The sequence below is a fragment of the Balaenoptera borealis genome (genome assembly GCF_965194805.1).
Source record: "Balaenoptera borealis genome assembly, chromosome: 1".
In the NCBI taxonomy this organism is placed as follows: Eukaryota; Metazoa; Chordata; class Mammalia; order Artiodactyla; family Balaenopteridae; genus Balaenoptera; species Balaenoptera borealis.
Genome location: NC_138860.1, coordinates 192,103,998 through 192,122,721, shown reverse-complemented (window position 1 = coordinate 192,122,721; position 18,724 = coordinate 192,103,998). Strand labels below are relative to the sequence as shown.

At 64.0% G+C, this 18,724-nt stretch overlaps 1 protein-coding gene across 5 annotated transcripts in view; it reads right to left on the bottom strand.

Moving 5' to 3' along the window:
• Nucleotides 1-18,724, bottom strand: part of MEGF6 (multiple EGF like domains 6) — a 99,512-nt gene that overhangs the window by 61,658 nt on the left and 19,130 nt on the right. For all 5 annotated transcript variants that reach the window (XM_082354593.1, XM_082354595.1, XM_082354592.1 and 2 more), the window contains exon 4: nt 15,948-16,052. In XM_082354593.1, coding sequence (XP_082210719.1) covers nt 15,948-16,052 — 105 coding nt within the window. The remainder of the gene's footprint in view (nt 1-15,947; nt 16,053-18,724) is intronic.

Genomic DNA, 18,724 nt, shown 5'->3' with positions numbered 1-18,724 from the left:
TCTGAAGGACACACATTTCCTGCCCACCCTCACCTGAGCAGCAAACAACCTGGTTCAGTGCCCCTCCCTGGTGGCAGCTCAGCCTCGGGGGGCGGCCCTCCTGCAATCTCCTCTCCTCTCTCTCTGTCTCTGTCTCTCTCTCTCTGGACATTGCCGCCCTGGCATTGGCTCATAAATACACGTGACTCCTCGGCCTCCTTTCTCGTTTCCTTCTAAAACGGAATACCTTAGGAGACCTCTCTCTGCCTCTCTGCCAAGACTGCCGCACCTGGAAGGTCTGGAATGAACGCAACTCCGTCCAAGGCCAGTGCCTGGGACCCAGCGGGTGAAGAAGGAACCCTGCGGGCTTGGAGCGTGATGGGGCCGGTCATCAGGCCCAGCTACTTGCACCCTGATGGGACCTCAGTCTTGACCATCATTTTAAGGCCGCTGCATTCCAGGGGATGGTTTCTCCTGGTTTGGTGGAGAAACTGGCCTTGCCACAGAAGGGGTCCCTCTTGCTCAGAAGCTTTGCAGGGATGGCACGGGGAACCTGGATGCTTGACCCTTCAGAGCAACTTCCAAACATTTGTAACGATGACGATGAGAAACCAAATGGCTCATGAGGAGTGAGGGGACCAGGCAGGTAGAAAGGACCCACGGAGCCCGTCCTCAGGGGACAAAGGACAGAGAGGCTCCTGAAGGTGCACTAAGCAATATGCCAAGATAACCCAAATAAAGCAGAGAAAGAAAGCGAGGAGCCGACCCAACCCTGGGAGTGGGGAGACACTCTCGGGACCAGCTCAGGCAGGGCCAGTCCCGAAGGCTCAGAAGGCTGGGTTTGTTTCATCTTTTGTTTGGAATTCATAGATATTATTTCGTAGAGCAGTTTTAGGTTTACGGAAAAATTGAGCAGAGAGTACAGAGAGTTCCTTGCACTCCCATCTCCCCAACACACATGACCTTCTCTATTATTAACATCCTTTGTTCGTGTCTACATTTATTACGATAAACGGACAAGTACCGAGACGTCATTATTCACTGAAGCCCGCGGTTTACGCGAGGACCACTCTCGCTGTCCTGTGGGTGTATCCATCACGACAGCATCGTATGGAGGAGTTTCACTGCCCTAGACGGCCCCTGTGCTCCCCCTACTCATCCCCCCCTCCCCCAGGTCCTGGCAACGACCATCTTTGTGCCATCTCCATAGTTTTGCCTTTTCCAGAATGTCACTAGTTGGAATCATACAGCGTGTAGCCTTTTCAGACGGGCTTCCTTCACTTAGGAACATGCTTTTAAGGGCACAGAGCTGCTCACACGGTTTTCCTAGAGGAAAGCTCTCCAGGTTCGGGGATTCCTTCCCGGGGCCAAGAGAGGCTGGGCCCTGTCAACCCCCTCCCCATCTGTGGTTTCCAGGACAACCATGGAAACCAAGAGTGGGTCACCTAGAAATAGTCAGACAGGCCTCACCTGCTGTGGATTTCCAGGGTCACCAGGTGGTCCCCTCCGGGAGAAGGTCACAGGGGCAGGCCGAGGGTGGGGTGGTGGGCTCAGGTCACCCACTGCTGGGCTCTCCCTCCCCCAGGCCTCTCCTGTACCAGAGCCCACACTTTCTCGGAGCCCAGAGGCTCTGCAGGGCAGGAGTCAGCTCTTAGCCCCTCAGTACCCTCAGGGCCAGGCACAGAGGTGGCCCAGGGTCAGGTGATGCTGTGAGTTTTCACAAAGCGCTTGCCTCAAGCAGGCAGGGGGCACGCAGAGAAGACCCCACCGGGCAGGAGAGACAGCTTTCAGAATAGGAGGCCGCACGTCCTGCCACTGGCTCCGTGCACAAAGAACGGGATTCAGGCTTCAGGAGCTTTGGGGAACCAGTGAAGGGAGGGGGCGCAAGGGCTAAGTGGGGACTCCCACTGCCAGTCCAGCCAGGCCCTCCCTGAGGCCCAGGATGGGGTGAGGGGCAGGCATCAAGGGAGGTCAGGCAAAGTTGCTGATGGGGGCCATGAAGGTTCCCAAGCAGGACCCCAGCAGGCCATTGGCATGAAGTTATTATTAAAGGCGCTGAAGGAAGTGGAGCGGCCCAGACAGGACCAGAAGGGCTCCATCACCTTCTGCCCTCGGCCCAGGACCCACTGCCTGACTTCGGACTGTTTCTCTGTTTACTCTGAAAGTTATCGGGTTTGGTCTGTTTATACAAATCAGCCTCCAAAAATGTGGGAATGGGGCTTTTTTTTCCATTTGTTTCCCAGAAAACAAGACAAAATGCAAAAGGCCCAGAAGGGAGCCAAGAACATTCCTTGGTTCCCCAAATGTCCAGGTCTCCACTCCCCACTCCAAGGCTGAGTTCCTGGGACGTTTCACGCTTTGGCGGAGAGACAGGCCTGCAGCCGGGCGCCCGCCTCTTCTTCTGAGCTGCCCCCGCGGCAGGGGTGAGGCTCGGGGAGCGCTGGTGTGGGCCGAGCCAAGCACTCTCTCAGCTCATCTCCTCTGTGTGTGCGCGTGTGTGTGTGCAGGAGCGTGTGTGTGCATGCACGTGGTGCGTCTCTCTCTCTCTCTCTCTCTGTACCAAGAACTCTGGTTCCTGAGCTCACGTGGGGTCCCCCAGAGTCACTCTAATCCCATGCACTGTCGAGGCCCACACAGTGCAATCCTGACCATGGATGGCCTCAATACCGGGCACCACCCTCTGCTCTGGACAACAGGGCATGATGCCCTCTCTTTGCCTCTTTCTCTGTCTCTAAGCCAAGATCAGGAAGAACTGGGAGGGGGAGGGGGAGGGGGAGGGGGAGGGGGTGGGAACTAGCACTTCTCTATTATTTCCTGAAGCAGAGCTCAGAACCCTACCAGGCATGGGGCTGGGCCTCGGTGGGAGCCCCGTCACCCTGGGGTGAGAGTGCTCGGCCAGGCTCCAACACCCTGGTGTGAAACCGGGGGACTGGACGCTCTTAAGCCTCTGGCCAGCCAAGCACCTGCCCTGCTGGGAGCCCCTCCGCCAGACCTGCCCCTGTCCAGGACACGAGGCTGGCCCCTCCCAGGCCTCACCCTCGGGCGGGCAGCTCGCTCTCCCCAAGAGCTCCAGGGGCTTGACCGGGGAGGCTCTCCATAGAAGCGTCCCTGCAGGCCCCGGTGTTGAGCCCCACGCTCGGTGCCAACAGGATCCCAGAACTGTGGGCTCAGGCAGACGGACAGACTAATGGGTCTGGGTAAGCACAGAGGAGCACAGAGTCACCCCATAGGGCAGCTGCCCCACCCCAGCTCGGGCCGGGTCAGCTTACACGTCCCCCTTCCTGGCCCCATCACACCTCTGGCGGTGGGACTCCTTACTCCCCCTGGACTGAAAGTCCCTGAGATCAGGCCACGTCGGCTCAGCAGCCACGGCGTGGCAAGCCCCCAGCTGTGCCTGGCGCACGGTAAAGGTCAGCAAATAAATTTTGGAAGAATGCTTGCTGAAAGAAGGAACATTCAACAGTGATGATTACTTCATTTGAAATCTGGATTTGAGTGTAAGTTCTATGTTTTCTGCAAAGAGCCCTCCTCCAGCCTGCAGGCAGCCCCGAGGAGAAACGAGGCTGATACTCCCAGTGTTTGACTCCAAGAGGCCCGAGCAGGCTGGCAAGTCCAGCCTCATTCCAACAGATGGGGGCACAGACCAGAGGGAGGCTGGTGCCGCCACCCCGAGCATCCGGAGGCCCGGGCCCTGTGGTGCCTACACTTCTAAGAAGGCACGGCTGTGGCCTCATGCAGGCACCCACCCAGATGCCCACCACCCCCCAGGGCAGGGGGCACCTCCCTGACACACCTGCCCCTCCTGGCACAGAGGCCTAAACAGAAGCCCCACATTCCTGCCGGCTGCTCCCGCCCTGGTCTTCCTGGTTTCAGGAACCCCCGCTACCCACTGCATCTCCTGGACCAGACCCTGGGAGCCACCTCTTTCCCTCACTCGGAGCCTCCCCTCGCCTGGACCCACAGTCAGCCTCCTCTCCCCCCGCGCTGGCTCGCTCTCTCTGCCCTGGCCTGGCGTCACCCCGGCCACCAGTCTGGCCCTGGCACGAACCACCACGGCTGCCTGGCTTCCAGCCTCGGCACTCGGGAGCCTGCTCCCCAGTCCCAACTTAAAGTTCTTGGCAGCCTGACGTAAGTGCACGCTCCACAAACGTGCAATAAGCAAGGTCACTGAATAACCCCCAGCCGCGCCCCACCACAGCCTTGGTGATGGGGCCGCCGGCCTCGCTGGCCCCCGGGCTTGTCCCACAGGGCTCCCCGTGCCGGACGTGACCCCACCGCCCCAGGTCTTCACACTGTGTCCGCTGAAGGTACTGAGGTCCTCAGAGGCCACGCCGCCCCCATCATTCTCTCTCCCCTCCTCTCGATGTCCGTCCCCGTGGCCACCACTCCTGAAACCGTTCTCTTTACTTCCTGTCATCTCCCCACTAGGATGCAGGCCTCTGGCAGGCAGCCGACTCCCTGGCACGGGGTCTGGACACATGGGGTTCAGTGATGCGCGGGCAGATGAATGAATGATCAAGTGAGTGAATGAACGCGGGCAGTGCACATAGGCCGCCCCTTCCCCATTCACGTCCCCGGACCCCTCGCCGGGATCTCACCCTCCCTTTCCCACTTGTGTCCCTCAGGCCTCGGCAGCCGTCACAGGTGGCATCGGACATCCCCGGTGAGGCTGGCGAAGGGAGTGGAGGAGGAAATGCATGAAGCTGGCCCTCTGTCCCCAGCGGCGCCCACACTGTTGACCACAGATCCCAGGCAGCCCTCTGCTCCTGCGCTGGTCTCTCGCTGCCACCAGGGGGCGCCAGTGCCCCGCCCTGAGCGCTCAGGAGGGGAGGGCAGGAGCCCCTGCCAGGACAGGTCTGGGGTCCCACACGCCCCGTGGCTGTTCTCTCGACATCTCCCTGCAGCCCTCAGAGGCTCTGGGAGGGCAGGCAGGGCTGGGAGCCCCTGGGGGCGGGGCCCGGGCTGAGAGGCTGGGGGTGGGGCTCACCACTTGGGGAGGGGAGGCTCCCGGGCCCCACGTTCCGTGCTGGCCTCTGGGACTCCAACCCCTCCAGGGGCTCCAACAGCCAGGACCACCCTCAGAAGCCAGTGCCAGCTGGGGGCCAAGGCCAGTTGCCAACACAGAGAAGGGCAGGGGACACACAGCCTGGTCCTGTGTGCACGACGTCTGCATCTCACGGGGTGAAGCCTGGGTGGACACCACTCAGTGCACAGGGCCAGCTGCCGCCCTCCCATCCCACTGGGCCTGTGCCCCTGGCACGTGGGTAGCAGCTTCCTGGACGGAATCAGACCTCACCCACCCCCCTTGGGGCCTCCACTACCTTCCAGGCCCTTGGGGGAGCTGTCTGCCCCAGCAGGTCCTGAGGAAGAGAACAGGGTGTCAGCAGGTGTGCGGTGGGCCTGGCCATGGATCCCCATGTCATTTATTCATCCATCCGTCCATCCATTCATCCACCCACCCATCCATCCATCCACCCATCCATCCATCCATCCACCCATCCACCCATCCATCCATCTACCCATTCATCCATCCATCCACCCATCCATCCATCCACCCACCCATCCACCCATCCACCCATCCATCCACCCATCCACCCATCTACCCATTCATCCATCCATCCACCCATCCATCCATCCATCCATCCATTCAACCATCCATCCATCCACCCAACCATCCATCCACCCATCCATCCATCCATCCACCCATCCACCCACCCATCCATCTACCCATTCATCCATCCATCCACCCATCCATCCATCCACCCATCCATCCATCCATCCACCCATCCATCCATCCATCCATCCACCCATTCATCCATTCATCCATCCACCCATCCATCCACCCATTCATCCATCCATCCACCCATTCATCCATTCAACAACCATCCATTTACCCATCCATCCCCCCATCCACCCATCCACCCATCATCCATCCATCCATCCATCATCCACTCAATTACCCACCCATCCACCCATCCCTCCATCAGCCATCCACCCATCCACTCATCTACCCATCCATCCATCCATCCATCATCCACCCATCCATCCGTCATCCACCCATCCATCCATCCATCATCCACCCATCCATCCGTCATCCACCCATCCATCCATCCATCCATCATCCACCCATCCACCCATCCACCCATCCACCCACCCATCCACCCATCCACCCATCCATCCATCATCCACCCACCCACCCACCCACCCACCCATCCATCCATCCATCCACCCATCCATCCATCCATCCATCCATACATTGAGGAGGGCCCAGCAGGGACTGCTTGCCCTCACAGAGCACACATGGAGGCGACCTGGGCAGATGCAGCCCCTCTCTAGGCCACACTTCAGTCTGTAAAAGGAAGGGCTTGGACCAGACAATGTCCGTCAGCTGTCTCTGACCCTGGAGCCTGGGTTCTCAGGTTGGGGCAGCCGCCCGGCAGAAGCAGCATCCCACAGCATCGGGGAAACCAAGTCCCCACTCACCTGGGGAGATGCCCTTGCTCAGAAGAGTGGGGCCGGGCAGCTGTCTGAGGCATGGGGCCCAACTGTCTGTCCCCTCCCGGAGCCCTGGCCTTGGAAATGGGCAGGAGTCGGGCCCCTCCATACCTGCCACCAGGAGCTGGGTGGGATGACTTGGTCTCTTGAGCTGCAGCCCCACCTTTGCCCTCCCCGTGTCCCCATCTGGCTGAGGCTCTGAAATGACGATGAGCGGTACCCATGCCGCCCCCCTCCCCAGTGCCGTCCATCTGCCCTCCGCCCACTCCCACCGGGAGTGCAGGTGTGTCTGTGGCCTCCCAGGGTCAGGGGAGGCGGGCAACCTCCAGGTGCTCCAACAGTGCCGGGCTCCCAGGACCCTCCCAGCACGGTCCCTAGAGGCTCCCAGAAGGACGCAGTGTCCAGGAAAGAGCCCTCCTGCCTCCTGCGCGTGACGGCAGGAGCTTGGCCACATGATGGCCAGCATTTCCCAGCCCTCCCAGGACAGCCCTCTTAGTCCCTGGGGATGTCATCACGCCCAGCCCCTGGCCACAGGGACAGAGGGACACAGTCAAGACCACTCACCCCACCCACCAAGCCCCGGGTCTCATCCTGAAGCCAGCTGGCCCTTTGAGACACATGCACCGCTCTCAGAGACCCCGCAGCCCACCCAGGAAGGCCGGGGCAGGGGGAGAGTGATGGGCTGGGGTCTATCCTGAAGGCCCGAGGCACTCAGGGCTCTTCCTGACGGCTCTGCATTTGTGGATCCAACAGGTAGATCCCGGGGCTGACTGAGCCAAGGTATGGTGTCCTCTGGCCTCGAGTTACAGAAGGAGCCAGAAACCCTGACACCTTCCCCCTCACATGGGAATCCAGACGACGCAGCCAACACTGTGTGCGCTCCTGGGAGACAAGAGGGCCGGGGGGCTGTGAGCAGAGCGGCCGGCACGGCCTGCAGCACCCCCTGTGCCCACCGCTGCCCCAGCAGCTCAGCCAAGCAACAAGCAGGCCGCCCGGCTCAGCCCTGCACCCAGCCCCACAGAGGCAGGGCGGGCAGGGGGACGGCCCCTCAGAAACCTCAGCATCCCCATCGGCAAAGCAGGGCAGGGAGCTGGTCAAGCTGGAGTTTTCCCAGGAAAGTGTGAGCGCTCCCAAGCCCACGTGCACCCGGAGCCCCCAGTCCCGGAGCTCTCGCGGGGGTTCTGGAGGGCAGAGACCACGCACACAGCTCCACCCGGGGACAGGCGGTGTGAGCCCAGGATGCCTGGCCGCCCTCCCAGCAGGGCTGTGAGAGGAAGGCCCTGGCATGGGCTGGGTGCCTGCGCTGGGCACTGAGTGCCATGTGGGTACTGGCCACCTTGTCTGTGCCACCGTGTCCCCAGGAACCTCCCCACCCTGGGGGCACCCAGAGAGGCCCACCCGGGGAAGAGCAGCTCGACCACCCCGGGAGGCAGTGGTCTGTCCTGGATCCAGCCCAGAGCCGCCCTGAACCTATCTGTGCCCAGACTGCCCTGCCCTCGGCCTGGAGGACAGCCCTTGGGAGGGGCGGATCCAGCGGCGTGGGCTGGGGCTGGATGGGCCAGAGCAGGGCCCCCCTCCCCAACCCCTCAGCCTACGCAGTGACAGACGCCCTCGGGAGGCATCAGCTCCCAGACCTGCTGCCCTGACCTCCAGGAGGGCAGATCCAAGGCCGGGGACACAGGAGCCAGAGTCCCCAGGGATGGCAGAAAGGCCCAGTGGACTCGAGGGTCCCTCCGAGGCCCAGCCAGCCTCGGCAGAGCCGTCTGCCCTCGCAGAGCCCAGGCCACACTAGGCAGCGTCAGGCTGCCCAGGGAGCTGGGAGGAGTGCAGGGCGCCCCTCTGTCTGAGCCCAGGCTGGGGAGGGGGATGGGCTCCACAGGCAGGAATCCGTGCTCCCACAGAGGTGCCCGCTGCCCAAGAACATTTCCAACTGACCCGTGGAACCAAACCGTCCGGTTTCTCTGTCCCAAGGGTTCACGGGCCTGCACACGCCAACGTGCACTGTGGTTTCCTAGGGAGGGTCAAGGGGTCCCCAGGTCGGGGTGGCCACAACCCCTGGGGAGAGCACGGATGCACACGAACACGTGGGACACCTGGGCTCGGTCCTGCTCCGGGAATGGCCTGCACCCCCTTCTGGCCTCGAGGCCGGCCCTGTGGAGCCTCGATGCACAGCAGGAGAGGCAGCAGCTTGGGGCGTCCTCCCCGAGCCCTCTGACCCCAGGGGAGCTGCTGGAGGGCTAACCGCAGGTTCATCTTGCCCTGACCCTGAATGGTGGGGTGACCCGCCCCGCCGCTCCTGGTCCCCAGCAGAACAGATGGCTGCGAGACTGGCTGGGTGGCAGCTCCCCCTCAGCCAGCGCCGGCTGGAGACCAGTTCCGCGGGCTGTCAGCACCCTGGCCGGCCACCACCTCCTCCCCCGCCGGTAACTGCCGCAGTCAGCTGGCCTGGCTCTGCGCGTTCTGCTGTCCAGGCCGCCATCCGACCGGGGCGCAGAGGCCAGGCCCTGCTCTGGGATGCCGGGAGCCACTGGGACCCGAGGGCAGGCTCCAGGATGCCAATGCCAGCTCCCTCGCTTGCAGATCCCTCACGAATTACCCTGCCTGGACAGAGAGGCAGGCACAGCCCCAGGAACTGAAAGTGGGCAATCGGGGCCTCTCCTGGGATTTGCCCCCAAACAGCGACAGCTCTGGCGGCAGGCACAGCGGGCAGAGCGGACACAGGGCTGAGATGCCCGTTCAGGAGCCCAGGAAGAGCCGGGGCTCTCGGCTCACCAGGGCCCGCTGCCCCAGGCCCCCTCCACAAAGTCTCAGGGCACTGCCACGCTGGGGTACAGGGTCGTGGCCACCTAAGCCCAGGGGCAGGATCAGCCCTAGAAACGGCTTCTGTGTGCAGATGGCCACAGGCAGGAATTCTGACTCACGGCTCCTCTCGGCAGCTGCTACGTTTTATTGACTCATTTAGGTGCCAGGGCCCTGGGGTAAGAGGTGAGCGCCAGCCACGGAGACTCCGCCGTGCGGGAAGCAGCAGACTCCTGGGGTGATGAGAAGGGGGCCCGACACGGCGGGGGTGGCGTCAGCAGCGGTCACGGACACCCCACGGGTCCTCAGAAGGCGGCCCCTTCGGCCCGAGCAGGACGGCGTGTCCACACGGGGCTGGAGGGCAGGCTCAGGTGGCTTCGTGTGCAAGTTCCCTTCCACACGCCATTCTCGGGGGCAGGGGCCCCGGCCGGCCTGTGAGGACCTCTCCCCTGTGCCCAGGCCGAGCCGCCCACGTGCAGGGACCCGCACATGCCTCACCTCCCTCCCCAGCCCCCTCCGCTGCCCTGTGCCCCGCCCCCGATGCCCCACTACACAGGGCTGTGAGCACTCGTGGGGCAGGCACTTGTCTTATCGAGCCCCCCCTTCACCGGGCTGGGCTCCCCTGCTCCCCTCCCCTGCAGAGAAAGGCGAGAGGCCTCCCAGCAGAGCGGGGTCTCAGGGCCAGCGGCACTGCCCTGCCCGTCTGGGCCCAGCCGTTCCTGCGTCCAGAATAGGAAGTGCCAAGCCGCCCACCGCAGCTGCCCAGGGGCTGGAAAATGGGGCACCGCAGCCCCTTGGCGACTGGGCAGGTGCCTGGCTTCACCAGCCCAGCGCACTGCCAGGAAAAGGTCAGTCAGAGGGCCGGGCACTGGCCCCTCGGCCCCAACACACCCGGGGAACTCCCGCACCCCAACTCTTGTCAGTCCCAAGGCGGCGACGGTCCAGGGACCCACACAGGGCACGTGGGCTGCACAGATTCCCCAGACACCATCCAGGCTCGCCCACCCCAGCGGGGCCTCCACGTGCGCCCCGCCCTGCCCTGCTGGGCCCAAGAGGCTGTGTGCCAGCACTGAGCACCTCACTGACCCCAGCAAATCAGAAACTGCCGGGGCTCAGTGGTCTCATCTGTATAATGGGACACGCACCCAGCCCACCCCAGGGCACGCCCAGGACTGCCCTTGCAGCCCAGCGAAGGGCAATTCACCAGAAGAGTCTGGACTGGCTTCCGGGGGTGTGGACAGGGCACCAGGGCCGAGGCAAGGGAAGGGCAGAGGGCAGATTCACAGGGTCCTTTCAGGAAACCACCCAGGAGGATGGGCGGGACTCCAGCCTGGGGCAGCCCTGGGGAGGGGAGGGGAGGCTGGGAGGCCTTGTCCTTCTCCGCAGACCCAGCCTCGATCCTGCCCGGAAAGCAGGCCCCTCGTGGGCAGGGGCACTGGAGCCGCCTATTCACCAAAAACCCAGCCGGGAAGCATGGGGGCAGGTGGGGCGAGCTCACAGACCCCCAGACCCGGAGGGTCTGCCTCTTGGTGGATCCTGCTGTAATTATGTCATTAGAAGGCCAGCCCTGGGAGAAGCCCATTGTGCACGAGCAGGCCTGGAGGACACAGTCATCTCGAAAGACAGAGGCGCCTTTGTGGGTGGTGGGGTCTGGGGGACAAACCTGGTAATTAAACGATTCACGGAGCGAACATGAATGCCCTTCCCAGAGTCGGCCGCTTTGTAAGGGCTGGGATTCTGTGTGCGGGCAGCCCCCGGGCTGTCCTGGAGCAGGCGGTCTGCAGACCCGCTGCCCTGAAGGGACGCGGACCACCGAGTACAGGGCAGCGGGCCACACCTGTCCCAGCCGACTGTCACGGCCAGCAGGGCCAGGGCAGAGGGCAGGATCAAAGCCACCCACCACCTCCATTCAACCCAGCAGGCCCTCCCCACCCCCGGCCAGAGACGGCCCCCACCCCAGGCAGCAGAAGACACCAGTGCCAGCTGCTGCAGGGCGTGGGGCTCGCTGGAGATTTCGGGAACTGTCCTCAAAGGAGGGGTTTAGTGCAGCTAAATCGGGCCTGTGTGGAGAAGCCAAAGGCCACACTGTCCGCCAGGGCAGGGGCAGCGGGGCGGAGCAGAGCACAGTGGAGGAAGAGGCCTGGCGGGGCGGGGCAGGGCAGCTCTGCGCACCCCTCAGGGAGAGGAGGGCCGGTAGCCAGGAGCAGCCCTCGGTGGCGTCCGGATCTCGGGCCGTGGTCAGACTCCCGCCCTCCGACGCAGCGGGCAGCCCTGAAGGGCAGCCTGGGAGGCCTGCTTCCTCTCCGTTAATCAGTTATCCCAGCTCAGAAACAAAGTCACCCTTGAGCCAAGGCCCGGAGCGCCGGACCCGCCGGGGCCTGCTTCCCGCCCGCACGCCCTCAGGGGCGGCCGCCTGCTCCCGCTGCCTCCTGGCAGAGCCCGGGGCCCCCACAGCCCCGCAGCCCTGCCTGCCCACTCCCGGGACCCCACCCGCCGATGCCCTGCTCCGGTGGGGAAAGAGGCTCCTTCCAAGGGGCAGGCCTGGGCGCGGAGGCTCCAGGCGGGACCACTGAGCTCCCTCCCCGCAGAGTGGGGTGGGGCTGGAGGGGCAGGCCGCACAGGTTCCAGGTCATTCCAACCAGCTCAGAGGGGGCCGCTAAGTCTCCTCAGATTCCAGGCTGAACCTTCCCTGCCGTCCATCCCCACCAGCCCCTCTGGGCCAAACTGACTCACTCCCTCCACTCTGCTCCTCTGCCCCCACCTTTCTCCCACCTAGAAAAGCCCACCCTGCCCCACCTGCACCTCTCCAAGCCTTCCTCAGCCCACAGGCCCTCCTCCAGGAAGCCCTCTGGACCACCCGGCCCTCTCCTGGGCGTCAGTAGTGACGCCCTGAGAGCTCTGTGGACCCGGGAGTGAGTCCCAGAACTGCCTGAGATGGGCCCAACCTGCCCATTTTATAGGTGAGGAAACTGAGGCCCAGAGGGAACCAGGGCCAAAGCTTCTTGGAGCAAGAAGTACCTAAGGTGACCCGGGCCTCAGACCTCAGAGTCTGCTCTCGTTCCCCGAGGTCAGCAGAGAACAGGTCACGAGAAACGACCAGCGTCCGTTGTGTCACCATTTATGATACAAAAGGAAGATAAATTAAGACGTAGTATGTTCTGAAGCATACGTTTTTCTTGCCTGTAAGATTCAAGGGCAGCCGGCCATGAGAAGCACTCGTCCCCAGCAGATCTTGGGGGGGCGGGGGGTGGGGGGTGGGGGGAGGCCTCTGCCGTTTCTCACTCTGGGCAGGAGCCCACCAAGGGTCAGGGGCTCCCCAAAGGTGCCAGTCCACAGGGTAGGGAGGCCGGCGGTCCTGGGGGGCATCCCAACCCCAGGTCACCCCAAGGGAGAGGCAGCGTGGGCACTACCCCCCACAGGAGCTTGGGCACGCTGTGCGTGCGGGAACCCCAGGCACGCAGGGACCCCAGGAACATGGGGCCATCCTCCCCCCACCCCCGTCATCCCTCACATCCCTCAGCGGGCCAGGCCTCTGGGGAGAGAAGGTCGCCACCACCCCCCAGGGCGCCCTGAGCCTCACCTGCACTGACACCTGTGACCTGCACAAACATCCCCCATACTTTACCCCCACCAAACAGCACGGGGAGTGGGGTCCAGCACGTTACCCTGAGGCCCACAGGTGCGTCTGGATGACACGATGCCTGCCCTGGATAGACAGCCGCCCTGGACAGACTGCACCGGAATTTGGGGGAGCCAGAAAAAATATGGCTTTTATTTTCAAAACCGGAATCAGTTATAATTGGGGGGTGAGCTACATATCCCCAACTGTGCCAGGTCTCAGATCTGGCAGCCCCAAACCCAGCGTGGAGGGACCGGAAGGGAACAGGGGCGGCCTCTGCAGGTGGCACAGTCCTCACACCAGCCCTGCACACCCAACCCTGCACACCAGCTCTGCACACCCAGCCCCACACACCCAGCTCTGCACACCCAGCCCTGCACACCCAACCCTGCACACCCAGCCCTGCACACCAGCCCTGCACACCCAGCTCTGCACACCCAGCCCCGCACACCCAGCTCTGCACACCCAGCCCCACACTCCCAGCCCGGCACACCCAGCCCTGCACACCCAACCCCGCACACCCAGCCCCGCACACCCAGCCCCGCACACCAGCCCTGCACACCCAGCTCTGCACACCCAGCCCCGCACACCCAGCCCGGCACACCCAGCCCCGCACACCCAACCCCGCACGCCAGCTCTGCACACCCAGCCCTGCACGCCAGCTCTGCACACCCAACCCTGCACACCAGCTCTGCACACCCAGCCCCGCACACCCAGCCCCGCACACCAGCTCCGCACACCCAGCCCTGCACGCCAGCTCTGCACACCAGCCCTGCACACCAGGCCTTTCTTCCAGGAGACGGTGCCCTAGGACGAGGCCCAGGGGCCACCCTCCAGCTTTGTCTACTGCTCCCTGAAGGCCACATCTGCCACCCAACTGGCCATTCCAGGAAGTCCCCAACCCTGGAGGGCCACAGACTGGTCACGAGCCCAGTCCCCCCCCCCCAGTACAGATGCTCCTGCCTGGGAGGTGGGCAGGGTGGGGACCTGGGGATCCACCCCTCTCTCCTCCGAAGCAGATCGCAACCGTGCTCCACCCCCAACAAGGCCTGGCACCGCGCCCGGAGACGGCATGGCCGGAAGGTTCCAGGCGCTCACTGGGCCGGACTGTGCTTCCAGCCCCAGCTCTGCTGAGCAGTCAGCAGCTGCCGGGCCTCCCTGACCCTAGATTTCTCTTCCACGAAGCGGACGAAGTGAGGATTCAGGGGCGACGCAGGCAGAGCTCGGTAAGGGCCAGGCGGGTGCGCCCGCTCGAGAGGCTGTCCCCACAGTGACCGTGGGGAGCAGGGCTGCTCTGGAGGCAAAGCCAGGCCTGGAGTCCAGGCCCCAAGAGGCTGGCAAGATCGCGGCTCCCACCCGGCCCCACCCCCACCGCAGCACCGAGGGTGGACCTCCAAGCCCAGCAGCTGCCCCAGGCGCCCATCCAGCTGCGTGCAAAGTGCCCCGCTGGGTGCCTAGCCCTCCCCACTGCGCCCCTGCCAGCCCGTGTACCCTCTGGTGCCCAGGAGGCCGAGGGTCAGGGTCTCATGGGAGGGGCGCTGCTCAGTACGAAGGGAGCGTCCGCCAGTGATGCCCCAAGCTGGGTGCCTGAAAGAGCGCCAGGCGGAGAGTGGGGGCTGGTGGCCACAGGGAGCAGGGTGGAAGGGGAGGGGCTAGAGAAAGACTGGCCCTAGTGGGGGGTCCCGGCTGCTTCCCGAGGACGAGACCAAGGACAGGCCACACTGCAGAGTCACCTCCTCGCTGCCCTGCCCATCAGGCCACAACCCAGTCCCAGCAACATCCCCAAAGGCAGCTGGAGGCCAGGACGCCCCTCCCACCCCGACCCCGCACAGTCCAGCATCTCTCCACACCCACCTGCGGCCACCATGAAAGACCCCGAGAAGAGGCGGAGCGTGGCAGCTGGGCCCCTGCATCCCAGCCTGGACCCCAGTCTGCGACGGTGTGGGGTGGGGTCACCTCTGTCCAGCCCACAGAGGGGCTCGGGATCTAAAACCACGAGGAGGCCTGGCTGAGGCTTGGAGCCTGGACAGTACAGGGCACAGGGCAGGGACCCCCTACACCCAGCACCTGGAGGTGACAGCAGTCCTCACTCCGTGGCCCGGGCAGCAGCCCCCGCCCCTGGCCGCCCAGAGCCCAGGGAGCACAGAGCCTTTCCGACAACAGTCAGCACCACTGGGTACCAGCGCCCGGCTCAGAACTGTGGGACCCAGCCCCTCCCCAGGACCCCTGTCTTCAGCCACGCTTCGGGGGGGGCACACTTGTGAATGCACAGGGAACGGCAAGAGCACAGGGGTCCCCTCTACAAACGGGGGCCTCAATTTCCCACAATTTCCTGGTTTCCCTCCTGTTGTTTACTGGGCGTCCAGAGCCTTAAAGAGCACGTCGCAGGATGTACGCCCCGCGTTCCCCTGGAAGAGACCCCAGCTGCTCACCAGAAGCAAGTTCAAAGCACCGGAAACTGTCCAGAGTGTTTCATTTCAATGGCGGCCGTGGCTCTATGCCCTGTTCCGGCAGGACCTGCGAGCTACACGGTCAGCAAAGAAATTCTGGACAAAGCAGAAAACCACCGGGGATACTCACGCCTTCCCCTCACGCCAAGAAGTCAGGAGGAATGTCTGCAGGGGTTCTTTGGGGGACTTTTCCGGCATTCGTCTGCACCACCCCCGCCAGCACCCGCTTTAGCCCGTCTACACCCGCGGCGCCCCCGGCATCCGAGGCTGGATCCTCAGCGTGTCAGGCTCCAGTCTGCAGGTGTGTGACGTTTACTCAATCGGTCCCCTTGGGTAGGACCCCAGGTGTCCCCCAGCTTTCAACATGAAGGACACGGGGCAGGGGTGCAGCTCAGGGACCCCTGGGACGTGCTGTTTCCCTGCCGGCCCAGGGACCCCAGCCAATCCCTGCCCGCAGAGGGCGCGATCGGACAGGGAGCGCTCGGAGACGGCAAGATGCAGAGGCATCCCGTGAGAGAGGGTTACCTCCTACCCCCACCTCTGCCCGGCCCGCCCGCGCGGACCGCCACGGCCTCGGTGCCTGAAGGGGACGCCACGCCACTCACCGTACTGACAGCGGGGACCGTGGAAGCCGCGGGGACAGTGGCACAGCTGGGCCGAGTTGGGCACGCAGTGGCCGCCGTTAAAGCAGAGGCCGGGGCTGCACTGGGCTGTGGAGGGAGGGAGAAGACGCATGAGGAGGGGCAGGGGCTTGGGGGCACCCCCAGCCCACCGCCACGACACAAGGTCCCCGGAGACGCCTCGCCCCATAAGTCTCCCCACAAGGTGAGGCCTCAGGCCTGGACAGAACCTGGACCCTCAAGAGACAGGAAAGCACTGCCCCCGGGGAGGGTGCCCCAGGCGGGTGGGTCACACACAGCCCGACCGCCACCCTGGGGTCTGGGTTCAGTGAAGCCCCCCTGGGCGGGGCAAAAACCCCACTCCCTTCAATGGGACATGAAAGAGCTCCAGGGCATTTTCTGGGGGAGGCCGGGGGAGGAGGGTGGAGAGTAGGGGGTGCAGGGGAACAGCCCACAGCTAAAGGGGGCTGAGAGCTTGGCCAAGGCCCCCTCCCCCCAAGACCCCAACGGTGGAAATGACCAGACTGGTCCCACCCTCGAGGAGGGGCAGTGACAGCCCAGGTCCCCTGGGAGGGGAGGAAGGGAGGGTCAGGGCTGCGAGCGGCTGGCCTCCCCACCTTCTCCAGAGGGGACTCCCTGCTCCCAGACCCTCTCCCCACACCCCACCCCGAGCTGGGCCCAACGAGGCACCCTGAACCCACTGCCTCGCGGTGCCCTAGGGCTACTGAGCCCCCTCCAGCTCCAGGCCACAGTGTGGAGGAGGCCTCAGCCGGCCCGGGAGGCAGGGGCCCTGGATGGGAAGCGCAGGTGCAGTCCCAGCCCCGTCACAGCAGGGGCCCCGACCCACGCTGGACTGGGTGCCCCTGGGGGGGCTTCAGCACCAATTTTCTCGGCCCCCCGCCATGACCCCTACACCTACACAGTGCGGGCAAGGCCAGGGCAGGTGGGCTGTGCCCCCATCCCCGTGACCCCAACAGCCGGGCCCTGAGTCCAAGGGCTTCAGGGGTGCTTGCTGGGCGAGTGGACACTCTGAACAGTGGCTTGGACGCCCGCCAGGCAACCCAGAGCCCGGCGTGACCCACAGGTTCAGCAAGCTTGTGTATCGCTGGCAGCATTCCTGCCAGGAGCAGGGAGAGAAGCTGGATGGTGGAAGAGCCCAGGGGGAGGGATGCCGGCCAGGCGCACGGGTCCAAGCAGCCCCCTGGACCAGGCACTGCCCGGATGAGGAAACCAGGGCTCAGAGACACGCAGCACATGGCCCGGGGTCACACAGCCGCTGAGGAGGGGCCAGGCCCAGGGCTTTCTGACTTAGAGTCAGGAGGACCCTGCGGGGGGAGACACGGGGGGTCTTTGCAGGGAGCTGCTTCCTCCTCTTCTATCCCATAACCAGGCTGCTGTCCCAGCCTTGGAGGGATCCCTCCTCTCGGGCCACCCTGCCGGGGTCCCAGCTGGCACTCACTCACACCTGGAAAACTCCCTGAGGGTGTTTCTGAAATGCAGGGGGAGGGGGGGGCTGGGGGACAAAGCGGGTGCCGCAGGGGAGCCAAGAGGAAACGCACGGTGACCCTGGAACCCGCACAGGTGATTCCGGGCCTGGGGCCAACCCAACTGTGCACCAGTGTCCCCACTGCTGAGGGCCTGAAACCTGTTGACTTGTGCAATTGTGTGGAGGAAGAGAAGCCAGCTGTGTTTAGTTTTCACATCTTAAAGAGGTTTGCACCATCCTGAAGACCTTCAGCCCCAAACCACCACAACGGACCATGCCTCCGGGGGGAATCAGATGTCCAGGCTGGAGCCCACCCCGGGACTCTGCCCCCCAGGAGCCTCTGCAGGCCCCGCCAGGTTCACGCCCAGCCTGGGGGTCCCCGCGGACAGCACCCTGCCTGCGTCCACCTCTGCGGTCAGCTCCAGAGCTCAGGGGGAGGTAGCAACCCACTGCCTGCTCCCATGCCCCTTCCCCAACTTGGTACATGGTGTCACATCCACAGAGAGGCTCAGGCCAGAAACCCGGGAGCCGTCCTCACACTCGGCCCGTATCCAATCCAAAGCCAGCCCATCGGTTCTACCTCCCATGCCCCTCGAGCCCACCCTTCTCTCCGCTTCAAGGCTGGACAAAACCGCCACCAGCATCCCCGCGGACGCCTCTTAGCCGGTCCCACTCACCCGCGTCCTTTCTCTACGCTGCAGCCACCGTGATCCTTCACAACAGGAAGCGGATCGTGGGCGCCTGGTTGAGAGCCCTTCGGTGGCTTTCCATGGACCTGGCACAGAGCCCCCAGCCACCCGTCACACCCAGCGGCTGTCCACCTGGACAAGTCGTCACTTCCTCGGGGAGCCTTTCCAAGCCCCTGGCCAAATCAGCGCTCACAGCGCCCTGCGGTTTCCCACCTTAGCACCTTTGAGTGTAGCCAGCCCTTAACAGGGGCGACAGCTCAGCTCCCACCCCGGGCCTGGGCTCCCTAGGGGCAGGCAACTACCCCGCCTCCATCACCATCACGTTCCTTGGAGCCACCGACACGCCGACACTTAGAAGGGGCTCCATAAACTTTGTTGAATGAATGAGTAAAGAGATAATTAAAAGTCAGGCCAAGCGGGACGTGAGAGAGTTATTTGTCAGGAAGCCTTCGGGGGGAAAGGCACGCACTCAGGATCCAAGAGGGATGCACAGGGCAGCACATCCTTAGATGGAAAAAAGAAAAGGTTTCACAACAAAGATGCACAAAGCTATGCCCCAAACCAAGAAGGATTGCTCCCAGTGGTCC